This window comes from Spea bombifrons, chromosome 4, assembly GCF_027358695.1.
Source record: "Spea bombifrons isolate aSpeBom1 chromosome 4, aSpeBom1.2.pri, whole genome shotgun sequence".
Taxonomy (NCBI): domain Eukaryota; kingdom Metazoa; phylum Chordata; class Amphibia; order Anura; family Pelobatidae; genus Spea; species Spea bombifrons.
The window spans coordinates 86,483,636-86,508,333 of NC_071090.1; the positions used below are offsets into that span (position 1 = coordinate 86,483,636).

At 41.4% G+C, this 24,698-nt stretch overlaps 2 protein-coding genes across 2 annotated transcripts in view; both read right to left on the reverse strand.

The window, feature by feature from the left end:
• LOC128492365 (cell surface hyaluronidase-like) overlaps positions 1-731 on the reverse strand; it is a 46,041-nt gene extending 45,310 nt beyond the window's left edge. The window contains exon 1 of the mRNA XM_053464891.1: positions 669-731. The gene's annotated coding sequence lies outside the window, so the exon portion shown is untranslated. The remainder of the gene's footprint in view (positions 1-668) is intronic.
• A 4,553-nt stretch (positions 732-5,284) lies between these two features.
• ABHD17C (abhydrolase domain containing 17C, depalmitoylase) lies at positions 5,285-23,196 on the reverse strand. Its single transcript, XM_053464300.1, has 3 exons — positions 22,403-23,196; positions 7,438-7,617; positions 5,285-5,996 (listed from the first exon to the last, which is right to left on the reverse strand). Exons 1-3 carry the CDS (start codon positions 22,969-22,971, stop codon positions 5,777-5,779), a joined length of 969 nt encoding a protein of 322 aa, XP_053320275.1. The 5' UTR covers positions 22,972-23,196; the 3' UTR covers positions 5,285-5,776.
• Between the last annotated feature and the right edge of the window lie 1,502 nt (positions 23,197-24,698).

The following is a 24,698-nucleotide window of genomic DNA, read 5'->3' on the forward strand; positions in this document are numbered from 1 at the left end:
CAGGTCTACTGTCTTCAGGGCAAAGCCACCTCCTGACCAAAAGTGAGGAGACTGAAACAGTCCGATGACAGCTGGCCATTCCTGAAACTTTAGACAGCTCAATGATCTCCTGGTTGTTAATGTACCCATTGTACAGGGCTACAGAATATGATGGCGCTATATAAAACAATAAATAATAATAAGTGATTAAACACATCATTTATGTTTGAAGGCACAGCTTACAGATGAATAAAAGACAACTGCAGGCCTTTCTAGAGCGGAAGGGGTTAAGTATTCTATAATGTCAGTCTTGTAGCAAACAGGAAGCCCATTATAGGTGGACATAGAGGCCTGCAGTATATTTTATCATATCCATTTAACCCCTGGAGGGTATGCCGTTTATTGTAGCATTTTACACTAACTTACATCCAGTATGTGACACGTGAAAAAGATCTGACCATTCATTTTCTTATGGCTACTCACGCCCCATTAGCAGTCAGTGAGAGGGGGCGATTATAGATGGACGGGGGGAGATGTAGATACCCTGAAAGGGTGATCGGCGGAGGAGAGGATGGAGGGGTCCGATGATTCCACTCCTGGACAGCAGACAGAATGGAGATCGGTGTATCCTAACCCTCTGTCCCTGTGCACCCCCCGGTCCTGACCTTACACAGCCAGCGGCTTCTCACCTCGTACACCGGTCTCTCCACCTCCCCTTCCCGGGGGCTCAGGATCTCCGGGTCCGGCTGGACATCCCCCGCATCTCACACCGATTCAAAGCAGCGTTTGCTTGGGATCTTTCTTAGTTGTCAGCCCGAGTTGCCGGCAGCCCCCTCCCCTTCCCCCCTCTCCCCTGGTTTTAACTCTTTCTCCTCTGTCTCTTCTTACACTTCCACAGACAGATGAGATCGACCCTAACCCTCCCCTCCCTCTATCCCAAAGTCAGTAATTAGCAGGCACCAGGTCCCTAGCAGCCGAGACCCAGACAGGGGGACTGACAGCTCTCTGTACAGCAGCTGGAACTGACTCCTCAAACCAGGAGCTGGGAAGGAAAAACAAACAGATGCTACCTAGACTCACAGGAGTGATAGGGAGGACTGGCCTGAGTCTCAAACCTGGAGTCAGCCCCCATGGACAACACACAGACTCACTGAGGTCTGAAATGTTCCTAATTCTTAGAAAAGTCTCAATCCCCAGCACAGAAACACCTGAGTGATTGTAAAGCCTATTTCCAGATTATCCTAAACACCAGAACACAATCATGAAATATCCGCTATGCATACAAGATGTTAATTATCGCAAAATCAAATCAATTGAACCGTACATATCCAGATCATACAGTGAGGGAATTTAAAAGTGTGTGGGGAAGGCATCAAGCTCTTCTGGATCTAAGACAAGACCAAGGAGTCTTTACATCAGGCGGACTAGATGGGCCGATTGGTTCTTATCTGCAGTCACATTCTGTGGGTTTGTAAGGTTAAGGTACACACATACATTAGCAAAAAGAACAAATGAAAGTGTCTTTGGATACTACTGTCGGACACATCTTCTGGACCACCACAATATTGTCCGCTATTCGGAATGCAAATCACATAGTTAATACACGCTGCCGTCTTAAAGGTGGTAAAAACCACTAAAGTAGACAAGCGCTGTTCAACAAATGCAGTGCTTGGAGCCGTATGACTTTGCATTAAACCGTTTTACTGTGACAAAAATAAACACTCACCCTTAATTCCACTATGTTCTTGCAAGACCAAGAAGAAACAGTAGTAGTTGTGTTTAAGGATCCCCTGGATCATATAGGAGCGGATTCATTGTACCTTCTTGGAAAAAATCAGCCACAAACGATGTAAGGAGAAACAGCTGTAACATATGGCCCTCATTTCTATTACTAAATCTGTTAATATTGTCTGACATTGGAGGCTGGTGATACCTTTAAAAGTCTGAAGAAAGACCTTATGTGGCTCAACAAAAGGACAACACACATATATACATGAGACGGTCATCCTTATACAGCAAGATAACATAAGCACATGCCAAGAAATAATTAGTATACATAATAGCGTATTAAACCATAATTTAACAGATTGTATGCTTGGCCACCTTCTTCTGTCTCTATCAGTGCGTCTTATGTGTTGGTTATTGTCGCTTTTAAGGTTATTGCTAAATTCCACTCTTCGTAATTGTAATCGCATTACAGAATCTGCCGGTAGACACATTCTATCAGCCGACACAAGACCAATAATCCATTGCCAAACGTTATGATGGCTGGTGATAAGGTTAATGTTAGCCTATGCTACAGGTGCTATTAATTCCAAGGTGGTCCAGCCATCTAGACCTTAGTATTTGGTGTCGCAAATATGACATGAGGATCTAGATTTTTTTTTTTTTAACTTCAAGAACAGCATGAGGAAGCCATATCACCCTATTTGTATGTATTTTGGGGTTTTAGATGCCATAACAGGGTTATCCAAACTTTCAATTGGTGTTTGGCATAGGAGTCCACTTGGATCAACATGTAAACATGGAGTCAAACAAAACCCCTTTGAGACTGCATCAGGCCTATGGCTGGACTGGTTGTTTTATATAAGACCAGCACTTGGAGGGTTCTTTTTATTACAAGACTTTGGTTTAGGATTTGGACTGGGGTATACAGTTCTTAAATGGCAACGGCACAGAAAACCTACAAGCCAGTGGGTCAAACCTCAATAAACGTACATGCATCTGTCTCCAGAGCTCAGACAAATAACTCTGTAGCATGCTAATAAAACTTAAAGCTGTCATTTTCGCTTTTCTTCTTTTCCTCAAAGTTTTAATCACAGAAAACAGTGAACTTTAAGAAGCCTTTGCAGTTGCTATGGCAACAACATATCAACGCAAGTATTGGCATCACACGCAATGGAAAGGCATTGAACAGGACTAGGAATGGTGTTTCTAATGCTGCCTTAAGTTACAAGTATGAAAAGTAGATCACCTTTAAAGAGAAACTATATGTTTCCCAAATTTCACAATTCTCTGTACGTAATGACATGTATACCATGGGCCAGCTCTGTTTGTTTTCAGGACCTGCACGGACCATTTATTAAGACTGACAGCTTTAGACAGCACACAGGGGATTTAATTGCTTTTGCAGGGTAACCCTGTTCCTTACCTTGAAACCAAATCTTTTGAAAACAATCTCACCAAAACCAAAAAATCTCAAGCTCTAGGTCACTTTACAAAATGAAACAATGGTAAATGGTATTATAGGGGACAGTCCCTCTTTAATGAGACACCATTAAAACATTACTAAAGTCTCCTCTACATTTTGGAGATCTTTTGAATAAAGACACAGACTGCATACATGGCTCCTTTTAATTGGATTAATTTGGTCGTTTTATCGATGTTGGGAAAGCTTTATTACAGCGTTATTTATTCTTCATTATAAAAGCAGAAAGGTCAGCCATGTCTTAAAATCACGCACCCCATTAGTTTGAGTGCAGCAGTTAGGTTCTCTCTTACATTACAGAGCGCGGGGCGATAATGGCTCATCTTATTAGCATGGCATAACAGAAACTTGTATGTTATTAGAGAGACAAACAGATGGGACCTCTGGCCCAAGCACTGAGCGTATCTCATCTGTGTTTGCATAGACTATTAATTAAATGTGCTCTCCCTCCTACTATTTAAAGCCTACATATTGTGAAGCTGCTCCCAAAGCGTATCGCTGTTTCAAAAGAAAAAAAAGTATCAAGAGACTCGCATCACAAAATACGCATGCGAGGGGCCAACGCTGGAAGGTTCCTCCAGCTAGAAGGGCTAAGCTGTAACGCAAAATGCATTAATGGATGCGGAGAAGAACAGGGTTCACTACCATGCGCAAGCAAGATCACTAGGAAATTACATACATATATATAATTACACTTGCATAAATAATGCTGGTACGGGTTACTAGCGCATTTCAATAAGGCTCTTTTGGGTGCTCTTTCCAGACATCGTTCTGTTTAGTCCTAGAATGCCGTACACATGATTGTGCGCACAGCATTCTGTGACATATCAGAGGATTGCGTGTGCATGTGCTTGCAACCTACCTGGCAGCCATATTTATAATCCAGTAATCCAGGGGATTTAAGGTTAAATATGACTTTTTACCCGTACACAACGATCCTGTAAATGCTACTTTTCGCTTTATTTTCCAATTTCAAATTAAAATGGCTTGTTTCTCCAATTATTTTTATTTTATTAAACTGGAATCAAATATGGAGATATATATATATATATATATATATATATATATATATATATATATATATATATATACACACACACATATACACATACATACATAATTTGTCTGCTAAGCAGAGTATGTCAGAGGCGGATAACATAAGATGATGACCTGGTGTTTTAAAATACTGTATTAAGCATATACATCCACTCTATGGCTACATTTATCGAAAATTGAACTTTTCTGTTTTCAGTATACCATAACTATTCCTACTTACGCTACCAATGCTGCAGTTTGTGGTAACTAACAATAAAAGACACGTGCCACCATGTTTTCCTTTCCATGCATTCTTTATTCCAACACAACCATATTACGGTCCTCAAGCGACAAGAAACAAACCAGAATATATTGCATTCATTGTACAAAAACGTCAGCGCTCAGTATATTTCACGGCCCAAACCTCTTCTGGCAGGAAGGGGTCACATAGGTTGTTCACAGGCCATCCACCAACAGAGAACATTGCCTATCCTGCCACAAGGTCAACGCACCGCATCTCAATCTCTTCTGGTAGAGCTGGGTCCACAGGTCAACCACTTAGTGTTATCTTTATGAGTTTAATATTGTGCCTTTCCAGTGTAAACAAGAAAAAAAAAAAAGTAAAGTTATCAGTTCAGGATTTTCTCCTTAAATGTTTATACCATTCTTTTCCCTGGAAACATTATAAAAAATCATTTACTAGCAAAAACAATGTAGGGATAAAAACCATAACAAAAGGATCGTAGTTGTTTAAAAAACAGACCAGTCATTTATCATAGTATTAGGACAAAACAAACAGAAAAATCTGTAAGATACTAGTGTCAAAAAGGACCAAGACTTGTACATGGAATGCGGTTTGTAAGAATGTCAAGGGCATCGTTAGAGTCTGAGCATTTCCTAGTAATACATTTTCACATTTTGTTGTAATGATACATTTTATTTATATTGATTTTTAAAAGATCTGAAAGCTGTGCATTTAATCCCATTTTGTCTTCGTATATATATTATCGATTACTTTCAAATCATTTTCACAGATAAAGAAATTTATGGGCCGCTGGGGGGGTGGATAATCTTAAAGACGATGTTTCATCACAATATCACATCTATACCAGATACAGAATAAGCAAAACTTGTCTCATTGAAAAAAAAATCCTTGTCTGAGAATGAACAACAGTATTATCAGCTGCAATCATACGTCGGATCCAAAAGACCATTTGTAAAGCCAGCTGGTCCAGAGCTTGACTGGCAATAGAATGTTGAAGTATTGAAAACGATGTTGTGTAAACAAGTTCCAGAATATAAACAGTGCTCTAGAAAAAAAGCATTTCAGGATCTTTTGGTCTCTTGAAAAGGCTGGGATTAGGTTACAGCAGCTGATTGTACACTGAAATTAAAATAAAGACAGGTGCTACTGGATGCTCCATCAGCAAAATCGAACCCACGTGGGGAATTATTGGACTGCGTCAACAGATGCCCAGCACCTTGGAGGAAACTAATTCTCAGACTTGTCGTTTCTGCCATTCACAGTAACTGAGGTAAGACCAAAGAAAGCTCTCAAGAGTTGGGAAGTTCATGCGCTATGAACTGCTTTAGTCTCTCCAGATATTGCGCATACAGCTCTATGTCATTGTGCCCAGCTCCTTCCACCCATAGAGGTTCTACTGCCCGTGGGCAGCGCTCATACATGGCCAAGCCATGGGAGAAATCAATGACTTCATCTTCAGTTCCATGAATTATCAGTACAGGGGATGTCACCTTGGAGATCTTGTCAATGCTGCAAATAAGACAAAATGTAATTAGAGGACAACAAATTTTACCCACGCATACATAAGACATAATGTGGAAAAAATACATTTTGCACCATCAGCACATTTGCCATACATATTATTGCTTAAAATTTGGGTATGGCCTTCTGATACTCTTCTTCTGACACTGACCAAACTAAGGTGTCCAAAAAGAACCCAGTCAATACTGGGCTTAAAGGGAGAGGAACGCAATGAAGTGAAAAAAAATAAACTTTTATTTGAATTGGTTAAAACCAAAGTGCTATATTAAAAAAATCCTTCCAGGACTCGTATGTTTCATGGTACCCACAAGCAGTGCCAAAATTTAAAGGGCATTAAGTCATAGCTTACTCCTGTGCATGAATATAGGTAGAGATGGGCTTATTAGAACCTGGGACCCATCTACTTCAGTAATTTATTGTATCAATTCTGCCCACGTATTCTCTTAATTCAACTTTAGGCTCAGAGACTACACAATTTTATTTTATATAGTGCTTTGCTTTTAATCAATTCACTTTTTTTTAATGTTTTAATATTTCTTTTTAAGGGTGTTCATATACTATTGTCACATGTGATATTTCAACATGCAATAAGCCAAACACATGTGCTGTATCAAGCAGTTGGGTAATTTTTAGACTTCTCCCCATACTGATGCCATCTAATGGCATTCCTTACGTCTTTGTTCAGAGGAGGCAAGTGGAACTCCTAGATACTTCAATAGATACTGTAATAAATTTAATGTAGAAGCCTTAGCAAAGGACAAAAAAATAAGCTAATTGGGTCTTTAAAGGCATGATTCTTGCACACATAAGATGCACCCCCATCCTGCTTCTGGAAGGTGTTGGCCAGAAATATAGAAGTAGCAGAAGCCTCGAGGACTAAGATTTCGTCTATTTGTTTTTTTCCTCATACAAACTAGCAAAACAATATTAGCATTTTCTGAAACCTGGAAACCTTCCCTTGGCCACGTCTGCTTCCGAATTCTGGACAAGCCAATATTTAACTAGCTCATTTTGCGGACAAAGATCCCACAGCTGCAACATTTGCACCTAACAAACCCTAGACACTTTGCCAAGGATGTCATACCAACATTATACAGTTTATTTCATGCCACTGGGTGGGAAAAAACATCAATACAGAAAGATGGTCTAGAACGCTGCCGAACAAATGCAGAACTACAACTCCCATGGTGCTCTGCAAGCCTTGGGGCTCCACAGGTGGATCAGTTAGAGACAGCACCTGTACAGTAGACTAATGGCCAAGGCTGTCCACACCAGCTGTCTTCTTGAATTTGTCATTGTATAATTTTGTACATTGCATTAAGAACTGCACAACATACAGATATCTCTGCACCGCACACAAGCATTAAAGTTACATTTAAAGTTAAGGGATTTCATTTATTTTCCCTTAGACATATATTATGGAACTTACCTAGGAAACGCATCAAAGCAGTAGGTCTTCCTGGTGTCAGGAAACGCAACCCGAAGGCCAGACATCAGAGGGGAGTGAAGAATGACAGCTGCGCATTCATATCGAGAAGCCAGGTCCACAGTGGGAACAGTGCCTATACTCTGACCGTACAGGATGATATTCTCTGGATTGACGCCATAGCTGAACAGAAAAGAGTGACACGTGTTAGCGATCTTTGCAAACGCTTCCAAAGAATGCTGTGAAAAGCTGGAGTCGCTAAAGCTAGCCTAATACATGCAGGAGTAACACGACCGCGAACATCCAAATAAAGATCCATACGTGTAAACTGATGATAGCAATAGGGCTCGGCAGCCTATAGAAAGCGCTATACAAAAAATCTACGCGCGTGGAAAGCTTACATTTGGAACAAAACATCTGCACCAATATTCACCAAAGTAAATTGCAACCCCATTTACTCTGGTGATGGCGAGTTACTCCAGCAAGAACGCTATAGATGCATTGTTAAATAGTGTGACCAACATATGAAACGAGCCCCGAATTACTGATTACTGACTCATATGCAAATGCAGTATCATGCAGGGGGTCAGACAATACGACACGGCCAGCCACCCCCTGCAAATAAAATCAATAAATCACAAATAAATATACCCTACACCCACATTTATTATAGAAATGGGTTGATGCCAGCCTTTTGCTTTTCTTGTTGACCTGCTTCTGTGGATTACAACTCCCATCACCCTTGGCCAAGCTAATCAGTGCGATGGGAGTGGTGGTCCACTAAAGAAGCTGCATGAGAAGCAAAAGTTTGGCATACTTGTGAAAATGCATCTTTTTATCTAAATTGTTTTTGTATTGTGTATCATCATTTAACCCTATACACATGGGGTATTTCTGCAGATGCAGCTCAATACATTTTGTAGGGTTTCTCTCCAGTTATATGTAATCTGTGCAAACAGTCCTAGAAAACATGGAATATTTGCTGAAAAAAAGCCAACAAAATAGGGATTGGTGACCAACTGGTTGCATGATAAGTCTCCAAATGCTCCAGTGGCATACCCTGGGCTGTCATCTCTCCAAAAAATATATACGTTGAGACGTAGGCTTTAGAAAATTTTAAGTTTGAAAAAGTTAACAGACATGTTCCATTTTGTGCCTTATAACTTCCAAAAAACATTTTTAAAAAAATCTTACAAAATTCAACACACGTACATTAATAGATTTTGTGGTATTTGGGTCAACTGAACTGGTTTGAGGACCATTTTCATAGTAAAGTATTAGAGTGTTTTCCCCAAAATATTTCCATTATTCTAATGCTAAATGTTAAACTATTTATCTAAATACTGCATCAAAAGAAAGCTTTATCTGTCCTTGAAAAAACAATATATAAATTTCAGTAGATGCACGAAAAATATAAAAATCAAAGTAAAGCGTGTAAAGTGCTGAAATTCTCAGGTTTCTGGACACAAAACACCTTCAGGAAAGAAGGTGTTAAAATAGAGACGGTCTTGCAAAGTAAAGTAGGCTAAAAGGTCAAAAAGCAGCACATGATGCCGCAATCTAAAGAAATTTAAGAACAGATGAGAAAGAAACTCAATGATATCTAGCAGTCTGGAAACAGTTACAGAGCCATTTCTAAGGCTCTTGGACCCCAGAGAACAACGGTGAGGGGCATTATCAGAAATGGAGAAAACCGGGAACAGCGCAGAACCTTGCCAGGAGTGGTCGGGCTTACCAAAATCCTCCAAGAGGGCAACAACAACTAATCCAGGGGGTGACAAAGGAACCCAGAGTATCACGTAAAGAACTGCAGGCCTCACTTGTCTCAGTTGAGGTCAGTGTTCATGATACCACAATAAGAAAACTGTGCAAAAAGGACATCTAAGGGAGAGTTGCAAACTTTAGCTAAAACAGCAACATGGGATATCTTATACCCTAAAGTTGTGAATAAAGACCAACGAGCTTTGATAAGTGGTCAGCGGGAGAAAAAAAATGACTAGGAAGTCATGCTAGTGATCAGCACATGACAGCCTAGGGGAAAAAATCATCTTGTGTTATTTCAGTACCTATTAGTCTATCATTTGCTACCACATTAAACATATGTTTGATCATTTTTGTCTTCCTAATCGGATTAATGTATATTATCTTTTCACTCCAGTAACTCTCATCTTCCTTCGCATGCTTTGTCATGGCCGTCACACAGCACGCATCTGGAAGCAGGATGTTTAAGGATAGATGGTGGGCCTCCACACGCTGAGCCACTAAATCATTTTATTCATCCAAACTGGATACAAAGCGAGGCAACAGAAAAGTTTCAGCGTGTTTTATATAAAACTATTCATTATTAATATTCTATTTATTCTCTCATTTTGATGTAATAAATAAATTGGACATTTTACAGCTTTGAGGATCAAACGGTTGGTAGGATTCTGGTCCTCAATGGTAGAAGTGTTGGAATGCTCCACTGTGGCACATCACTGGTTAAACAAAGTTGTAGATTGACTCCAGCTTTCCCGGGAATTCATAAATCTCATCTTTGTAGGAGGCGGACATTCCAAGGATTAACTCCCCAGTTTATTTGGAAAATCCTCTTTAGGTCTCACCCTGAAGCCTCCAACTCATCCCAAACCAGTCATTGGTTCCCTGGTATCAGAGTACAAGACAACTATTAAAAGGGAGCCTAGCCCTTATACCTATACACAAGATAATAATCCTGTAATTTAAATCAAGTGCTAATACAAAAACAACCTCTTGTATCCTGAAGTGCTGCATCTCACCCCGTGAGAATAGCTTTACAGAGGAGGTGTAAACAATATCTAGTGCTAGAAGCCCATGGGCAGTTTTCCAGAACAAGACTCGAATGAAGTCTGAATTGAGCTAAGAGCAGTACTGCAATATATTCGCTGCTGGGGGTCATAGGAAGCTTTGCCTGTGCCTTCACCGGAAACAGCTTTGATGTCGGAGGTGGAAAATGTAAATCTGGATAATTTGTAAATTAAATAATTAAAAACATGTTTACAAGTGATAGATGTTTTCTGTGCGGGATTCAGTTTTTTTTCTCAGAAGTGACGGTCCCTATTTAAAGTTTTCTGGAAAAACGGAAGCTTGTTGTAGTTGATCATCATTTAACCTCTCCAGTGCTGGAGGTTTGCTGGTTAAATGTTCTAGCAATGAGTTGGTAGAAGACATTTGTATCAATGCTTTACAGAGCAGTAGAAGTACCCCGAGCCGCTGTCTGACAAATCCCAGCAGCCAATCTACTAAACTTTACACTACTAACCAACTCTAGGAAGGACTCGCTGGTTCCTGGGATTGCCTGTATGATACATTAGCTGTACAAAAACCTTTTTCCCACACACAAACCCAACTATACATTCAAACAAATGACTTATTCCAAGGAGAAAAGGCATATGTGCTCTTCCTATGGTAAACATCTGCATGTTACAGCGCATATTAAAAGACGGCCTAGATTTGTTAGCACAATTTTCTCAAAAATAAAAATGTTGACTAAGTAATCAAGTTGAAATAATAAATACGGTATTGGGTGGCTGGCTGTGTTTCCGTGGATTATGGGAGATTATGGTCACGCAGCAAAAGTCACATGTTGAACGTGTGTAATTAAGATGGTTCTACATATGTTCTGTCATCTTCTGCTTCCTTTTGCTCAACGCTCCAAAGAAGCTTGTCATGCAATTTCACAGACCAACATGCAGAAAGTAAGATACAGTCAGATAAACTTTCAAGAAGCACAGAGGTCCTTCCTTTGGATGTGAATATGAACACTGGAGTGCTAAAACATATGGCAGAGGGGGCGTATCTACTGCCTATTGAGCTTAGAATTCATATTTTTAAATGCCTTGAACCTTAAAAGGTCTGCTGTCTATAGAGTCACTTTTATCTCTTCACTTAGTTGTCAGCTGCTACCACAACTGTGCCAAGTCCCACCATTCTTAGTCAGGATAGCATGGCTGAATACAGGTGGGGAGCATCCCCATTATCAGAAATAATGACCAGAGCATTATCAGAAATAGCAAGTAGATTGTGGGCTGATAATTCCTGAGGTAAAAAACATTCCTTTCATTTTGTTTTCTTCTACCCATGCTCTTGGATACACAATCCAATGTCGACATCATATGTGGTGGGATCATACAGGAGATGGCACTTCTTCTACCACAGCAAGCAGATGTTTTTGCATCTCAGTTAGGTATCAGTCTATATAAAACCCTACATGTGTTGAAAAGTTGATATAAAAAGAAGCGCAAACATTAAGCGGTATTATCGCACCTTTCAGGCATGTACTGCATGTGTTTAGGTTTAAGGATACATTCAATAAAACAAATGCTCCAGGGTCTATCCACCAAAGGGAGAGCTGTGGTTTCAACACCTTTACTTCAATATAAAAGGTTCAAACCATAGGGAGGTTCTCCACAACGAGTCTTAAAAAGAATAGGGTTGGCTGACCCTGTATAATGCATAGTTTAACCAGACTTCTTCAAATTCTCTTCACCTACTTTAAGTATGCATTGCACAGGGCCAGCACTGATATTCTTACTGGAGAGTGGAGAAGCCTGCCAGTGTTTGCCCTTCATGATGAATAATGAAGCGAGGGAGTTGACACCACAGCTCACCACAGCTCTTCTCAGAGGCAGAAAGCCTTCCACTCAACGTTCCATGTTGGTGCACCGGGGTCTCTTACGTAGCACGTGTCGCGTGTTCGGCACAGAAAAGGGCTGGGGGCAAGCAAACGCATTGGATTGCTGGACTGTCCTGACTGCAGCTTCATATTCACAGAAAGAATGCCATGAAACACACACATTCTCTGTAAGACCAAAACCAAGCCGTTTGCTGTTTTGATGAGCCTGTGGTTAATTTGCACTGGTTTTGTGTGTTTAGTAGCCTGGAAGAGGCTTCATGTTTAGACTCGCTGTTTTGCTTTCTCAGTATGATGTTCCACTCCTCTACTAAAGATGGGGGAGCTGAACGTTTATTAGCGACAGACTGGAGCCGAAGGTCCTCGAGAACGTCATTCAGAGAGCTGACATTTAATTTTCCTGTCTCAGACCAATATCCCATTAAGACAAAAAGGAGGAAAATGATGGCCATAGCCAGGAGGGGAATTGGAATATGCTCTGAGTAACAGACAGGCACACAAATCCTTTTCTACATATTGATCAAATGATAAAGGAAACACCCTATAAAATCCTGCTAGAAAACATTTACAATGAACCTGCTGTAACTTGAACTAATATTTGTAGGGCATTGTAAAACATAACTGCCCTCACTCCAGGCATCCCTTCCCTAAACAAGTCGTACAACTTTCTCAATGCTACCACTGTCATTGCTATGTGTGCACGATCAAGAAGTAACATATTAGCTCAAAGACGCCCTATGTTAAAGTTAGCGCTGCCGAGCACAATTATTCAACTCGACCCGCTGCCAACCAGAAAATGTGTTTCTGAAACTAGAAATTTATATTTTTTTCCTAAGAAAGGAAAAGCAATGTGGAATCACTTGCCAAGACATGAAATGACAAGACAAAAAAAGGTGCCAGGAAACACATAGTTAACCACACAGCAATCACAAATCAATCTTTTCCAACTAAAGTACCTTTGATAACAACTTTAATGCCATTAAACTTTACGAGCATCGAACGATTCACATGCAGGTCCAACCTTTGAAATAAATGGGCCTGAGCTACTTAATGGCTCTAAGGGGCAGTTGGCTGAAGCGTCGTATTAAACACATTACTTCTTTATGCTGTCTCTTGCGGAGTCCTGTTGCTGCTTAAATTTGGCTACAAGAGGAGCGCTCATCTTTTATTTGGGGATTTAATGGGGTAAAAACAGCATATTTCAGCATCTGTACGTATGATTCCTGCACTTCAATGAAAGCGAGTCCATCAAAGAACAAGCAATAATGTCTCCAAGTGTAATTTACAGCCTGTATTTGGCAGGGAGAAGGGTCATCATGCCTTCCGTCAGATTATTTTAGGAACCCGTGACTGCATCCAGTTGGATTCATTCCTTATTAAGCAGAGATGAACTGGCCGCCAATATAAGAGCGCACCTGCGTTCCCGCGTTCCTGGAGTGGAGCCGCGATACCTGAACTTTCACACCACGTCATCTGGATTCTAGCTTTTCACTATTGTTATGACAGCTCTGTCTGACTTTAGTGTTAATGGATTAGCTTATACTTGAAGAGCTGGAGCTTACAGCCTCGAGTGCTCGTCTTAATGAGAAGGGTGTCATTATTAAGATCAAAACCTCAGCATTAGCTGGAAGATCTTGGCATCGCTCAAACTTATTCGAGTTAATTATCCATGATTTGCTTGCCTTGTTACACAGCAGTACTTTGGCAAACACACGGTTTTATTTTTCTAGGTGGTTGCACTATCCACAGGTGTCACCATTTTCATCATATTAATCCTTTGAGCGCCAGGGAGGTGCACATCTCATGACGCCGGAGGCTACCGTAGTACCAGAATGATTGGTAGAAGGTTCACTGCGCTACCACCGCTCACTTCTACAACATTTGTCCATCTTCAACTAAACTTTTAATGCCAAATTCTCATATGCCCCTCTCTCCCATTCTAATTAAATCATTCAAGATTCTTCTACACTGGAGTTTTACACCGTTACAAACAGGGATCTTTAATGGATGTTTAGGTTTTGTTACCTGCCATCAATATACTCATGTGAAGCATCGAAGATTAACCGTGAATGTAAAGCCGATTACAAATAAAAGGCATTACCAAACATTTCTGCCAAAGACTACTGGCTCATTAAATTGTTGTGGGGCTTCATCATCTGTTGAGTTATAGAATGTTTACCGAGGTTTCTGAATACACTGACGCTGTCATCTGTTACCACCGAGTCTCCAATCTGTCTGCAGCGGCCAATATTATAAATGTGCTTGTTTATCCAGCAAAAGCGACAAATATGCATTCATATAAACACATGGAATAATGGTCTGAAAATACTGGTTTAATTGATGTATTATCCTTGGCGTATCTATGGTAAAAACAGGACTTTTGGTATATTAACAGCTGTAAACATCTAGACTACAGTTGCACATTTAGCATGTTCACTCTAAAGTATAAGAACCGCATAAAAGCAATTACTCTGAAGGTGTAGTAAACGAAGAGATACACTTTGTAAGCTCTACTTCCATACACATAACACATGGTTGTGTTTCACGGTAATCACATTTACAGAAGGACATTATTCACGATCCATATAACAGAGCCTTATAAAACAAGCTAAAGCAGTAACAGACCGAGGGTCTAGCAATATATACGCGAGATTAGGAACATACAGGAAAGATATTGGCCAGCAGAAGCATCTGCCCATATTATTAATAATACATAAAGGACTATAGCATTAGGTTGCATGTTGAAAGCTCTAATGCCAAGAAGACAAAGAGCTTTGTGAGTCAAACAATTAAACGCTGGATGGAGTGTAAGATAACTATTTGTATGGCTTTACTATAATATATATATCACACACACATATAGTAAAAGGATACTCCAGCCATTATATGCTTTTTAATGAATATGACAATAGTTGTGTGGTTCCTTTACATTTTTGTGTTGCCTCTGTTTTAAGCAGCCAATCAGTGGCAGGAACAGTTGGATCATGGAGGAATAGAGGAGAAGGGCAGCAGCCCTACTATAACTGATAATTGTACAGGGGACCCCTCCCCCCCAATTGCTGTGCAGGGGAACCGTAAAGAAAAAACCTTATTTACAGGGAAGTTGCCTATACAGAAAAATACGGTGGGTTGAATAATTATTTAAAAATAAAATGGGGTAACTTGAATTGATTAGGGGGGATATTCTTTTTGCCGGCAAGAAATAAAGAGCAGAATTACAAAGAATTGATGAAAAACCAAACAGAGGGTGGTTTCTAAATCAGGGCAAGTAACAATCTTAGATGTATGAACATGGCTTTAAGATATATTTGGCGTGAGTACACTAATTGAGAAACAGGGACATTACAGTCAAACCTTAAAGGGTTAAAAGTTTCTTTCGTGGAAGATGAGAAAAGAGTAATAGGATTCCTGCGCACGGAAACGCAGTTACAAATTTTGGTAACTAGTCCAAAAACAGGCAGATTTTTATAAACCAATGGCAGTTCATTTCCAACTCTGGTTTATACTTTACACAAAGTTAAAATAGTCCTGTCGTAACCTTTCACATAGATATTTGACATTCTCAGAATGTATGTGTAAGCATTACTAATGCAGTTTAAACACAGTAACAAAACCATGCGTCAAGAATGTAATTATGCTTGGACTAATTAAAAACAGAATACTTATTGGAAATTCTTTATTCATGCGGTGCACTAAGACACTTGGCTCGTTAATGAGTCGAACCGTTTCATTTAACCTCCTGTGTGTTATTACAGGTCAGCCACGGCAAGAAGGAGGGAGAGGGAAAAAAAGACATAAACGTGAAGTATTTGGAAAAACAACTTCTCGAAGGCTTCAGAACACAGAAAAGCAACATATAATACACAAGTTTCATCTTGCCTGAATCCCAACTCACTCTTTATACTAAACACTAAAGTATCATTCGAGCAAGTAAAAAAAAAAAAAGCATATAAACGGGTGACAGGCACATTGTATATGGGAAGGGAGGACTGATCGGTCAGTGCCTCAGCAAATATGTACAGGTTTCCCATAGTCACTATTTAAAAGGGTAAATGAAACTATCCCATAATCTTTACTTCTACATAAACCATATTTACCATAATATTCAAATACGTCTTATCTTCTATTGTGCTATGGAGTAATTAGCACCGATCTGCACGATTTAAACCGGTTTCCTCGCCTTCATTCTTTGATAGGCGCATTACATGGGGCCTGAGCAAAATATAGGACTAGAGGCCAATGGAGACTTTGCTATATAATAATATCTAGCAACTATAACAAGCCATGGCCTATGAAGGCTTTGGTATACATCAGAATAAGTGTTTGAATGGCTTAAAACTGTACCATAAAAAGAGAAGAGCACAAGTGATGGACATGGTTCACATTAAACCGTATTCATGCTAATAAATATTTAGATAAAATATTTATTAGCACCAAAACATTAAACATGTGTTGGCACTCCTCCCCCCATCTGTTCTCAGCTTTCAACATTTTGGCTACAGATCTTTCTCCGGTCTTTATAGAGCCTTCTGTGGAAGCGATTAGGAGACGCATCACTTTTCCACAGAACCGCTACTAATGTGTTTATTCATTTTTTTTCAAATAAGAACAATAAGAAATGTATACTTTTATCAGCTCTGTGTGGCTTCCCAAGAAGGACCCACCAATTTTTATTAAGAAGCTAATACAGGTAAGACCTGGAGCTAAATCACACTGAAACCAAACGGCTAGCGAGACCTTCCCTCTAATATTTACCAAGACACATGAACAAAACATTGAATGAAAAACGCAGTGCTTTTATCTGCTCTGTTTGTAGATGACGGCTTCATCCATTATAGGTTGGGGCACGCACCTGTATCATACGCTCATGTACACACATGCTAACACAATACGCCACCATACACACTCGTGCTAATGCCATACTGTAACATACACACTAACACCACACTCTTTCACACACTACCCAACAGCACACATACACTGGCTAACACTATACACATATAAGACATACACTCACTACGCACACGTACACACTGAAACTGGCACTACAACACAGTGACATACATTTACACACACCAACGCTAGGACTATACATATACACTACTCCCTCCCCCTCTCACGTCGTTGAGATCTGCCACATATCGCACATTACATGACCCTGCTGGGTGCTTCACTGCACCCCCCCAGGAAAGCATAGGGTGACGGATTCACAATGGTAGTCCTGGCAACTTTTTATCCCTTGTCCTGCAAAACCCTGGGCTCCAGGAAGTGGTTTCTAGTTGCCCCGGCCATCTGGCGCTCTGACATAGGTATTTCACACGTGTCATAGTAATATAAGCATTATGTAGGTCTAACTTCTTTAAAGGCGAAGTGTACCAGAATTTACCAATAGATGAAGATTTCAACAAAAAAAGAAACCCTGAATGGGAGATACCTGCCCCAAATGCCATTTCTTTAAACCTTGAATGGTATATTATGTTATCTCTCAGGCAGTCACAGAAATCTATAAACCTGAGCTTCAACGGTGATCTCACACAGGGTTATTGACTTTTCAATGTAAAGAAGGTCACGTCACAATTCCATAAGCCATGACAATTACAAAACCTTTCAGATATGAAAAAGCACTCAATATCAAGAGACATTCTCAGCCAGAGAATACAGAAACCGCCAATGTGTCCATCCAGCCACACTATGGGATTTCAGTAACAACTTATGTAGACATACTTGGCAAGGACGTACTATTCATAAGCCTTTAGTGGCTTCTGCTCTTTTAACCAGATTCAGTTATCCTGGTGGGAATCAATAGAAACAGCATAATGCCTCACTTGACGAGAAACTCCCTTTCCATGAAATGCAACTGGTTAACTGGGAGCCTAAACCAGTCCACAGGGTGTTTAACCTGTCGTACATTTTGACATTTTTTTGGGACGCACTCAACTAATTAACTTAACAGACCCCTGAAAACATTTGAAAATGAATATGTCCTGATCTACATAATTCTAAAATTAAGGTATTGTTTTTAAATCACCAGTAGGGTCTAATGGGGCAAGACAAATAAAACAATGACCAGTGCCGAAAATAAAGCTTCTTTCTGGGCAACTGCCGAGCGCCGCACAAGACACACCGCGCAAAAAGAGGTTACGTTTGACACCGGTTCTAGTAGCGTCTTATAGAAGCAAAGCACAAAAGTATATTCTCATCATCTACACCAAAAAGCAAAAGCATCAAAAATACCCCAGTTTGGAGTTTAATAGGACAACGAGCTACTGCATTACCCAAACTCCAGTATTGCTGCCAACATCACTAAAGAAATGGGACTGAGAACACAGAAACAGGGAGAAAGAACTAAATTAAAAGCAGAGCATACGGGGAATAACATAAGACTGCAGTAAATCTCCTGTAATCACATGCGATTGCGTCAGAGCTAAAGCATTATTAGCAAACAGTAGGGTCGCTGAAGTGTGCCACAATCATACAGATAAGCGCTACAAAAAGTCCTTTCCACAATCAAACTTTGCATCCAGTGGGTTAGTTGAAGTTTCCAAGGGACCTCAGGCTACCCAAGTAACAAGACATGAAATGCTATTAGCACATACACCACCAGACAGTTACTTAGGACACAGTTGGAGAGAGAATGAGCCTGGAGCCCTGTCTGCTCTTCTCACCTTACGTGCCCTGTATCTGTGTAACGAACTCCGCTCACGGTGCCAGCTTCTGCACAGAGGACAATAGAACGCCGCTTCGGCATAATCACTGCTTTCTGACTGCAGGGCTCACATAATAAGCAATACAAAGTAATACAGTACAGAGCACAAAAGGGAACATTTATGTGCTGCTTCACAAGTACAATATAAAGAAAAGCGCCGATCATTTTAAGAGTTTAGAGCGTAATGGTTGAAGAGGAGGTAATCACTAGCAATAGAACACTTCTCTGAAAGAGACATGACTACCAGAACACTAAATAGGTTACCAAGTTGTCCTCCGATGACCCTCTAAAGACAAACTTTCCAGATTTCCAGTTTTCACACCTTGTGGAAATCAGTCTTGTGGATTCTGACAGTTCTGTCTGCAGGTATCTGAACGTAGCGTACGCTAAAGCCTAGGCTTGTGCAGAACTAGCTTGACTATGATAGCTACAGGTAGATACAGCTCAGCCTCACTCCATAACCAACACAACAGCCTTAGAGGTTAAATTAACACCAGACTGCACAGCCATTTAATTCAGCCAGTGTGTTAAGTGGCCATAGTCCTAGATCAGGTCTAGTTATGGAGAGGTGCATCAGTACCCTGTTTGCTAGTCCAAAGAGCATGGTATATTTGTCCTTCTAGGCCAAGTGGGGCAGTTTATTCACAAGCAAACTCATTTGTAAGAGTTAGAAGACAGACATGAATCTACGGCTGGTCGATTCCTTGGACCTGTCAAGCTTTTTATTTAGCCCAAAAGAATAATAAAACGTGTGAGGTAAAGGGAAACACACTGATGGAACCGGGGAAATACTGTTATTACATCACTGAAGTGCTCGCACACAACGGAAGGTATCACTTATGTATGCCTCATTCCCAACATCTAAAGCGATGTAAAACACAATACTATAAAGGGTCAAAAGGTTGCAAGCGCCTGATCTAGAGAGATCAGATGCTATCCAGCAAGGCAGGGAAGGATTAATTGTTAATGATGTGTTAAGAATACAAAGGCATCTATAATGACGAGTAAAATGGCAATATGAGAGGCCTAAGAGCTAAAAATTACCTAATGTAGCCTCCAGTACAGTTATTACCCAGTTCTAGCAATCCACTGCACAATAATAAGGAGCAGGTCTAGCACATGGCAAAAGGCGTATCGATGAGAAGGAATGTTATTGATGCGGATGGTGAGTGTTCTATATTCACAACAGAACTACCTTTGGTAAACATGCTCCAATGTTCATGGTCACATTACAGTTGGGGTCATTATAGAACTCTAAAGGCTCATCTTTAAGGTATAAGACTCAATGATGTCTGCTTAATCATCAAGACCAAAGCCAGTGGGCCGTGCTGTATTCATTCTTCTAGTGTCACAGTTAACTCTTATCGCTGTTTAAGGTTAGTCTGAAGTATGGCTACCATAGGTGATTTCTGGTTTTAATAATATATTCATAGGAAATGGTGATGGACATCCAACTCATCCACAGCCAGGCATACATTGATACAAGGATGTATACGTTTCCTTCCTTCCTTCCATCAAAAAGGGCTACCACATCCTGAGCACGTCACCAAGACCATTATTCATACGCCTCAGACAAACATAAGGAAGTACTGGAAACACAATGTGGGAAGACATTTTTAGGCAGCCTGAGGGTATATTTTTAGATACGCTAATCAATATTGGCCATTCTGACGGCATATGGAAACACAAAGTCAGCATTCACGTTTTTTTGGGGTAGCCATCCTACCAAATTTGGTAACTAAGAAGCAATTTGCTACCATATCAAATCTTCTCAAATACCCCAAAGTATTGCAAATGACCTGTCACTGCACAGAAGTCATGATAAAGTACTGTGACAATATCCAATCCATCTCCTTTGTAAACAACATTTTATAGACATAATTTACATTTACACCGCATGCATCTGTTTCAGAGCGGAAAAAAATGAATATAAAGGGATCACAGGAGCCCGGGCGTATGAAGACAACAGCCCCTGACATTACCATTTATTGTTTGTATAACACCATCATATTCCACAGCGCAGCACATAAATTGAAATGAACAATTGAGGGTTATTCATTAAATAAGTTTCTACTTAATACTGTCACAATCTAAGCTTCTGGGCATCAACAAAATGATGATTATAAAGCAGATTAATTTTAGATTATAGCAAATCATCAGGAAAGCATTTATCCATAAATATAGAGAGCTGGGTTTGAGAAGTCTGCGCACGGGAAGGTGGGTTGTAAATGTACTTTACATTGCCCACTTTCAGAAAATTAAAGAAAAATGCAGCGCTTGGCACTTACACCGGCCTATTAGTTAATAAATAGATTGAATAGCTGGAATAGTATATATATGTGGCCAAGAAACATACTCTTTATTTGCCCACGTCACAGATCCTGTGGGAGTATCCACAGCATCCAAGAAACATTTTCACACTTTTTTTTTTAAATTGGTATCAGTTGCTTTGTTGTTTCTCTTGTTTGTTGAGACCTTACCCCTCCCCCAGCTGTCATTCTTACTCAGTATCCCTGAATTGTTCTTTTAATCCTCTGCTTTGTCTGTAACTTCCTTCCTACAGCCATCCCCACGTGCACTCACCATTAGGGTTTGGCCAACATGTTTACACATAGCCAAAGCCCTTCTGCTGGTTGGGATTGTTGCCCAAATATAGTTGAGACCGGTATGATTAACCACAAGCCAGCCCATACTGGGTGTTAGAACAAGTGCTAGAAAATACACAGGCCTGTATGTCATACTTTATGGTGTCTCATAATGTGATGTCACTGTATACTGCTAAGATGTTTAAAGTAGAAGAGGCTGATGGCTCAAGAATAAATGGTAAATAGTATATTTTGGATACTTTTATGTTCTGGTTTGGATAACAAACAGAAAATATTCCTTTTACAAAAAAAAAAAAAAAAAATTATATATACATACACACACACACACAGCTGAATGTTTTTGCAGTCTCTCTGTGTATATTTAAGCCTATTGTGGATGAGCAAAGGCTGAATTGGAGGACCAGAAATAGGAAGAGCCGTGTGACTTATCCCTAAGGAACATATGTTCCCTTTCCCAGGATATGGCCTGGATGCCCTCATATTGGTCTTTTATCCAATCACCGTCTCTTTGGTTACTCCATCATTGTAAATGACATCTGATTAACAGGACAATAGCCATTCCAGCATCCTCCACACCCATGGCCCCTATACAGGCCAGAGGGCACATAGCCAACAATATGTGAATAAACATAAATACCAGGGAATACTAAAGAATAACACCGGGGCCAGGAGGAAACAAAGTATGTGATCCATAAAAACTCATACATATATATATATATATACACACACACAGGGATAAATACCATATATATTATATACAGGCACATCCCTGGGCACAGGGCAGGCTGCGGCTAATGGCAGGTTATTTACTGCCTTCCTAGAGCACCTGCACCAACACGCTGCCCCCAATGCACATATCGGGTTTTCTAACAGCAGCCGCCCCAGTGCAGACTACAGACCCTCTTTCCTCTGGACCCCCAACACCTGCCCGCCTCCCCCGCCACGGCCAGGTGCAGCACATGCACGGAAGCCAAGTACACAGGACAGACCCCCAGGGCTCATTACCGGGTCCGCAGGGCGTGCCAGGCCGCCTCGATGTCCGCGTACAGGTTCTTCTCGCTGGGCTTCCCGCTGCTCACCCCGTAGCCCGAGTAATCGTACGAGAAGATGTTGCAGTTGATCCTGGAGCCCAGCCCGATGTAGAAGCTGCACATCTGGCCCAGGTCTACGGCGTTACCGTGCGAGAAGAGCAAGGTGTACCGGCTGCCGGGGGCGCAGCGCACGTACATGCAGCCCAGGCAGCTGCCCAGGTCGGTCCGCCAGCGGAACACCTCCACGGCATCCAGCTCCCGCTGCGAGTACTGCCAGTCCGCCCGCTCGGACAGGTGCAGGCTGCACGGGGCAGACGAGCAGGCCGCATCCCCCTGCTGCTGCTGTGGCGGCGGCGGAGGAGGCGCGTCCTCCCGCGGGGCTGCTGTTCCGGGCGGGGCCTCGGTCTCCCGGACGGTGTAGGTCGGCTCCGGTGGGAGGAAGGCCAGCTTGGAGGCGATACGGCTGGGGCATGGCGGACAGCAGAAGAGCCAGCACAGCTCCCCCAGAGAGAAGCCGTTCATCCTGGGACCCTGCTCTGGCATTGGGGCGACCCGAGCCTGCGGGAACGGAGATACCTGAGTGAGGAGAGAGCGCCCGTTACCGGGGCTCGGGGCCTGGGCTGGAGTCACCCGTCTTTAGCAGCAGGCCGTAGGCTCCTAGTAACCAGCTGCTCATCTGACTGCACCTCCCGCCTGGCCTAGCAGCAGATGCTTCCGGGAGAAACGGCGGCGAGGAGCTGAGGATTGAAGTGCTGCCCCCTAGCACGGCGGAGACACACGGCGCAAGATTCACACAGGAGCATCCCTCCCAACTGTCCCTCTCTAGGAGAAACAGTCCCTCTTTTAGCCTCAAATCCTTCTTTTCTTCCCTAAAGCCCCTCTTTTCTATCACCTCATTATGTTTGCTGGGTATCCCAGTGCCCTGCAGCTGTGATGTGTATAAAACATGAACTTTATTGTGTTAATCAATGAAATAGTGGGAATAAAATACATTTTTCTCCCAAATACATGAGATCACAAAGTCACATCAGTCCTGCCTGAGCCACGCCCCAACCACACCCCCTACAACAAAGAGTCCCTCTTTGACCATTTGATGTGTTGGAAGGCATGAGGGGTAGGTGAGCAGAAGGGAGCTGAAAGGGTAAGTGGGCAGGGATACGATTCATTTCAGGGTAAGAAATAGGTAGCAAGAGAATACCCAGAGGTAGCATTTTGTGTAAATGTCCCCTTGGCCCCAATAAGTGACAATTCTTGACTACACCATGGAAACACAAACAGGTTCATTGGGGAGGACTGACAACCTTTGGCCGTAGGGCGTGGACAGGACAGGGTTTCAGAAAAAAAGATAACACACCCCATTGGGAAAATGGGCAGACTAGACGGGTCAGGTGGTTCTTATCTGCTGTCTAATTCCATGTTCAGCATGCACTATTATCATTTATTATTATTATTATTATTGCTTAATGTAGCACCATCATATTCCACAGTGCTGTACAACGGCACTATCCGGACTTATTCACCACTTACTTGTCCAGGAACATGTCCCGAGCACGGCAAACAAGCAAGTAAAAGAAACAAGTTAACTGAAAGACAAACTCTGATGCCCCATTAAAGGTAGAAAAGCTCATGGTGCCCAATGTTAGCAAAGTCTGACTCACCCTCATAGGTCCATCATTAATAACGAGGTCCTGAGACCTGAGACATTGGTGAGTCCTGGTTCCTTGACAGAGCATTCTGATGTGCCTGCACCAAAGGAGGAACTACAACATAGGTGTTGGGGGGGAGGGCATGAGACAGATGCTGTGGGTCACTTAGGTAAACTTGGGAACATGGCAGCTGTCTTTTTGCCCTGTGATAATGGTTTGGTGGGCCATAATACTACACAAGAGAAGGAGTTTGACCGGACTCAGCTCCAGCTTGCTCTCCTCCACTTTTGACAAGCCACACTGACCGTGTGTTGGGACTGAGCCTACCTCAAGCCCACTCTGGCCTATCCAGCTATATTTGAAGGTTGGGTCACTTTAGAATAAGCAAATGGAGGAGGAATGTTTGAGGATGAAAGTTCTTTTTGGTAGCTTTTATGAGAAGAACATTATCTATATACTCTATCAGATACGTATATGTCTGTTGTAAATGATGCAGAATTAGGGAAATGCCTAATTGGCCAATGGCCAGCATGTGAAGGCAAATAAAAAGTAGCAGAATCTAGAGAGGCTGGATGTTCTTATTTGTAGTCTATCTCTGTGATTCATAGAGAAGCTATCATCATC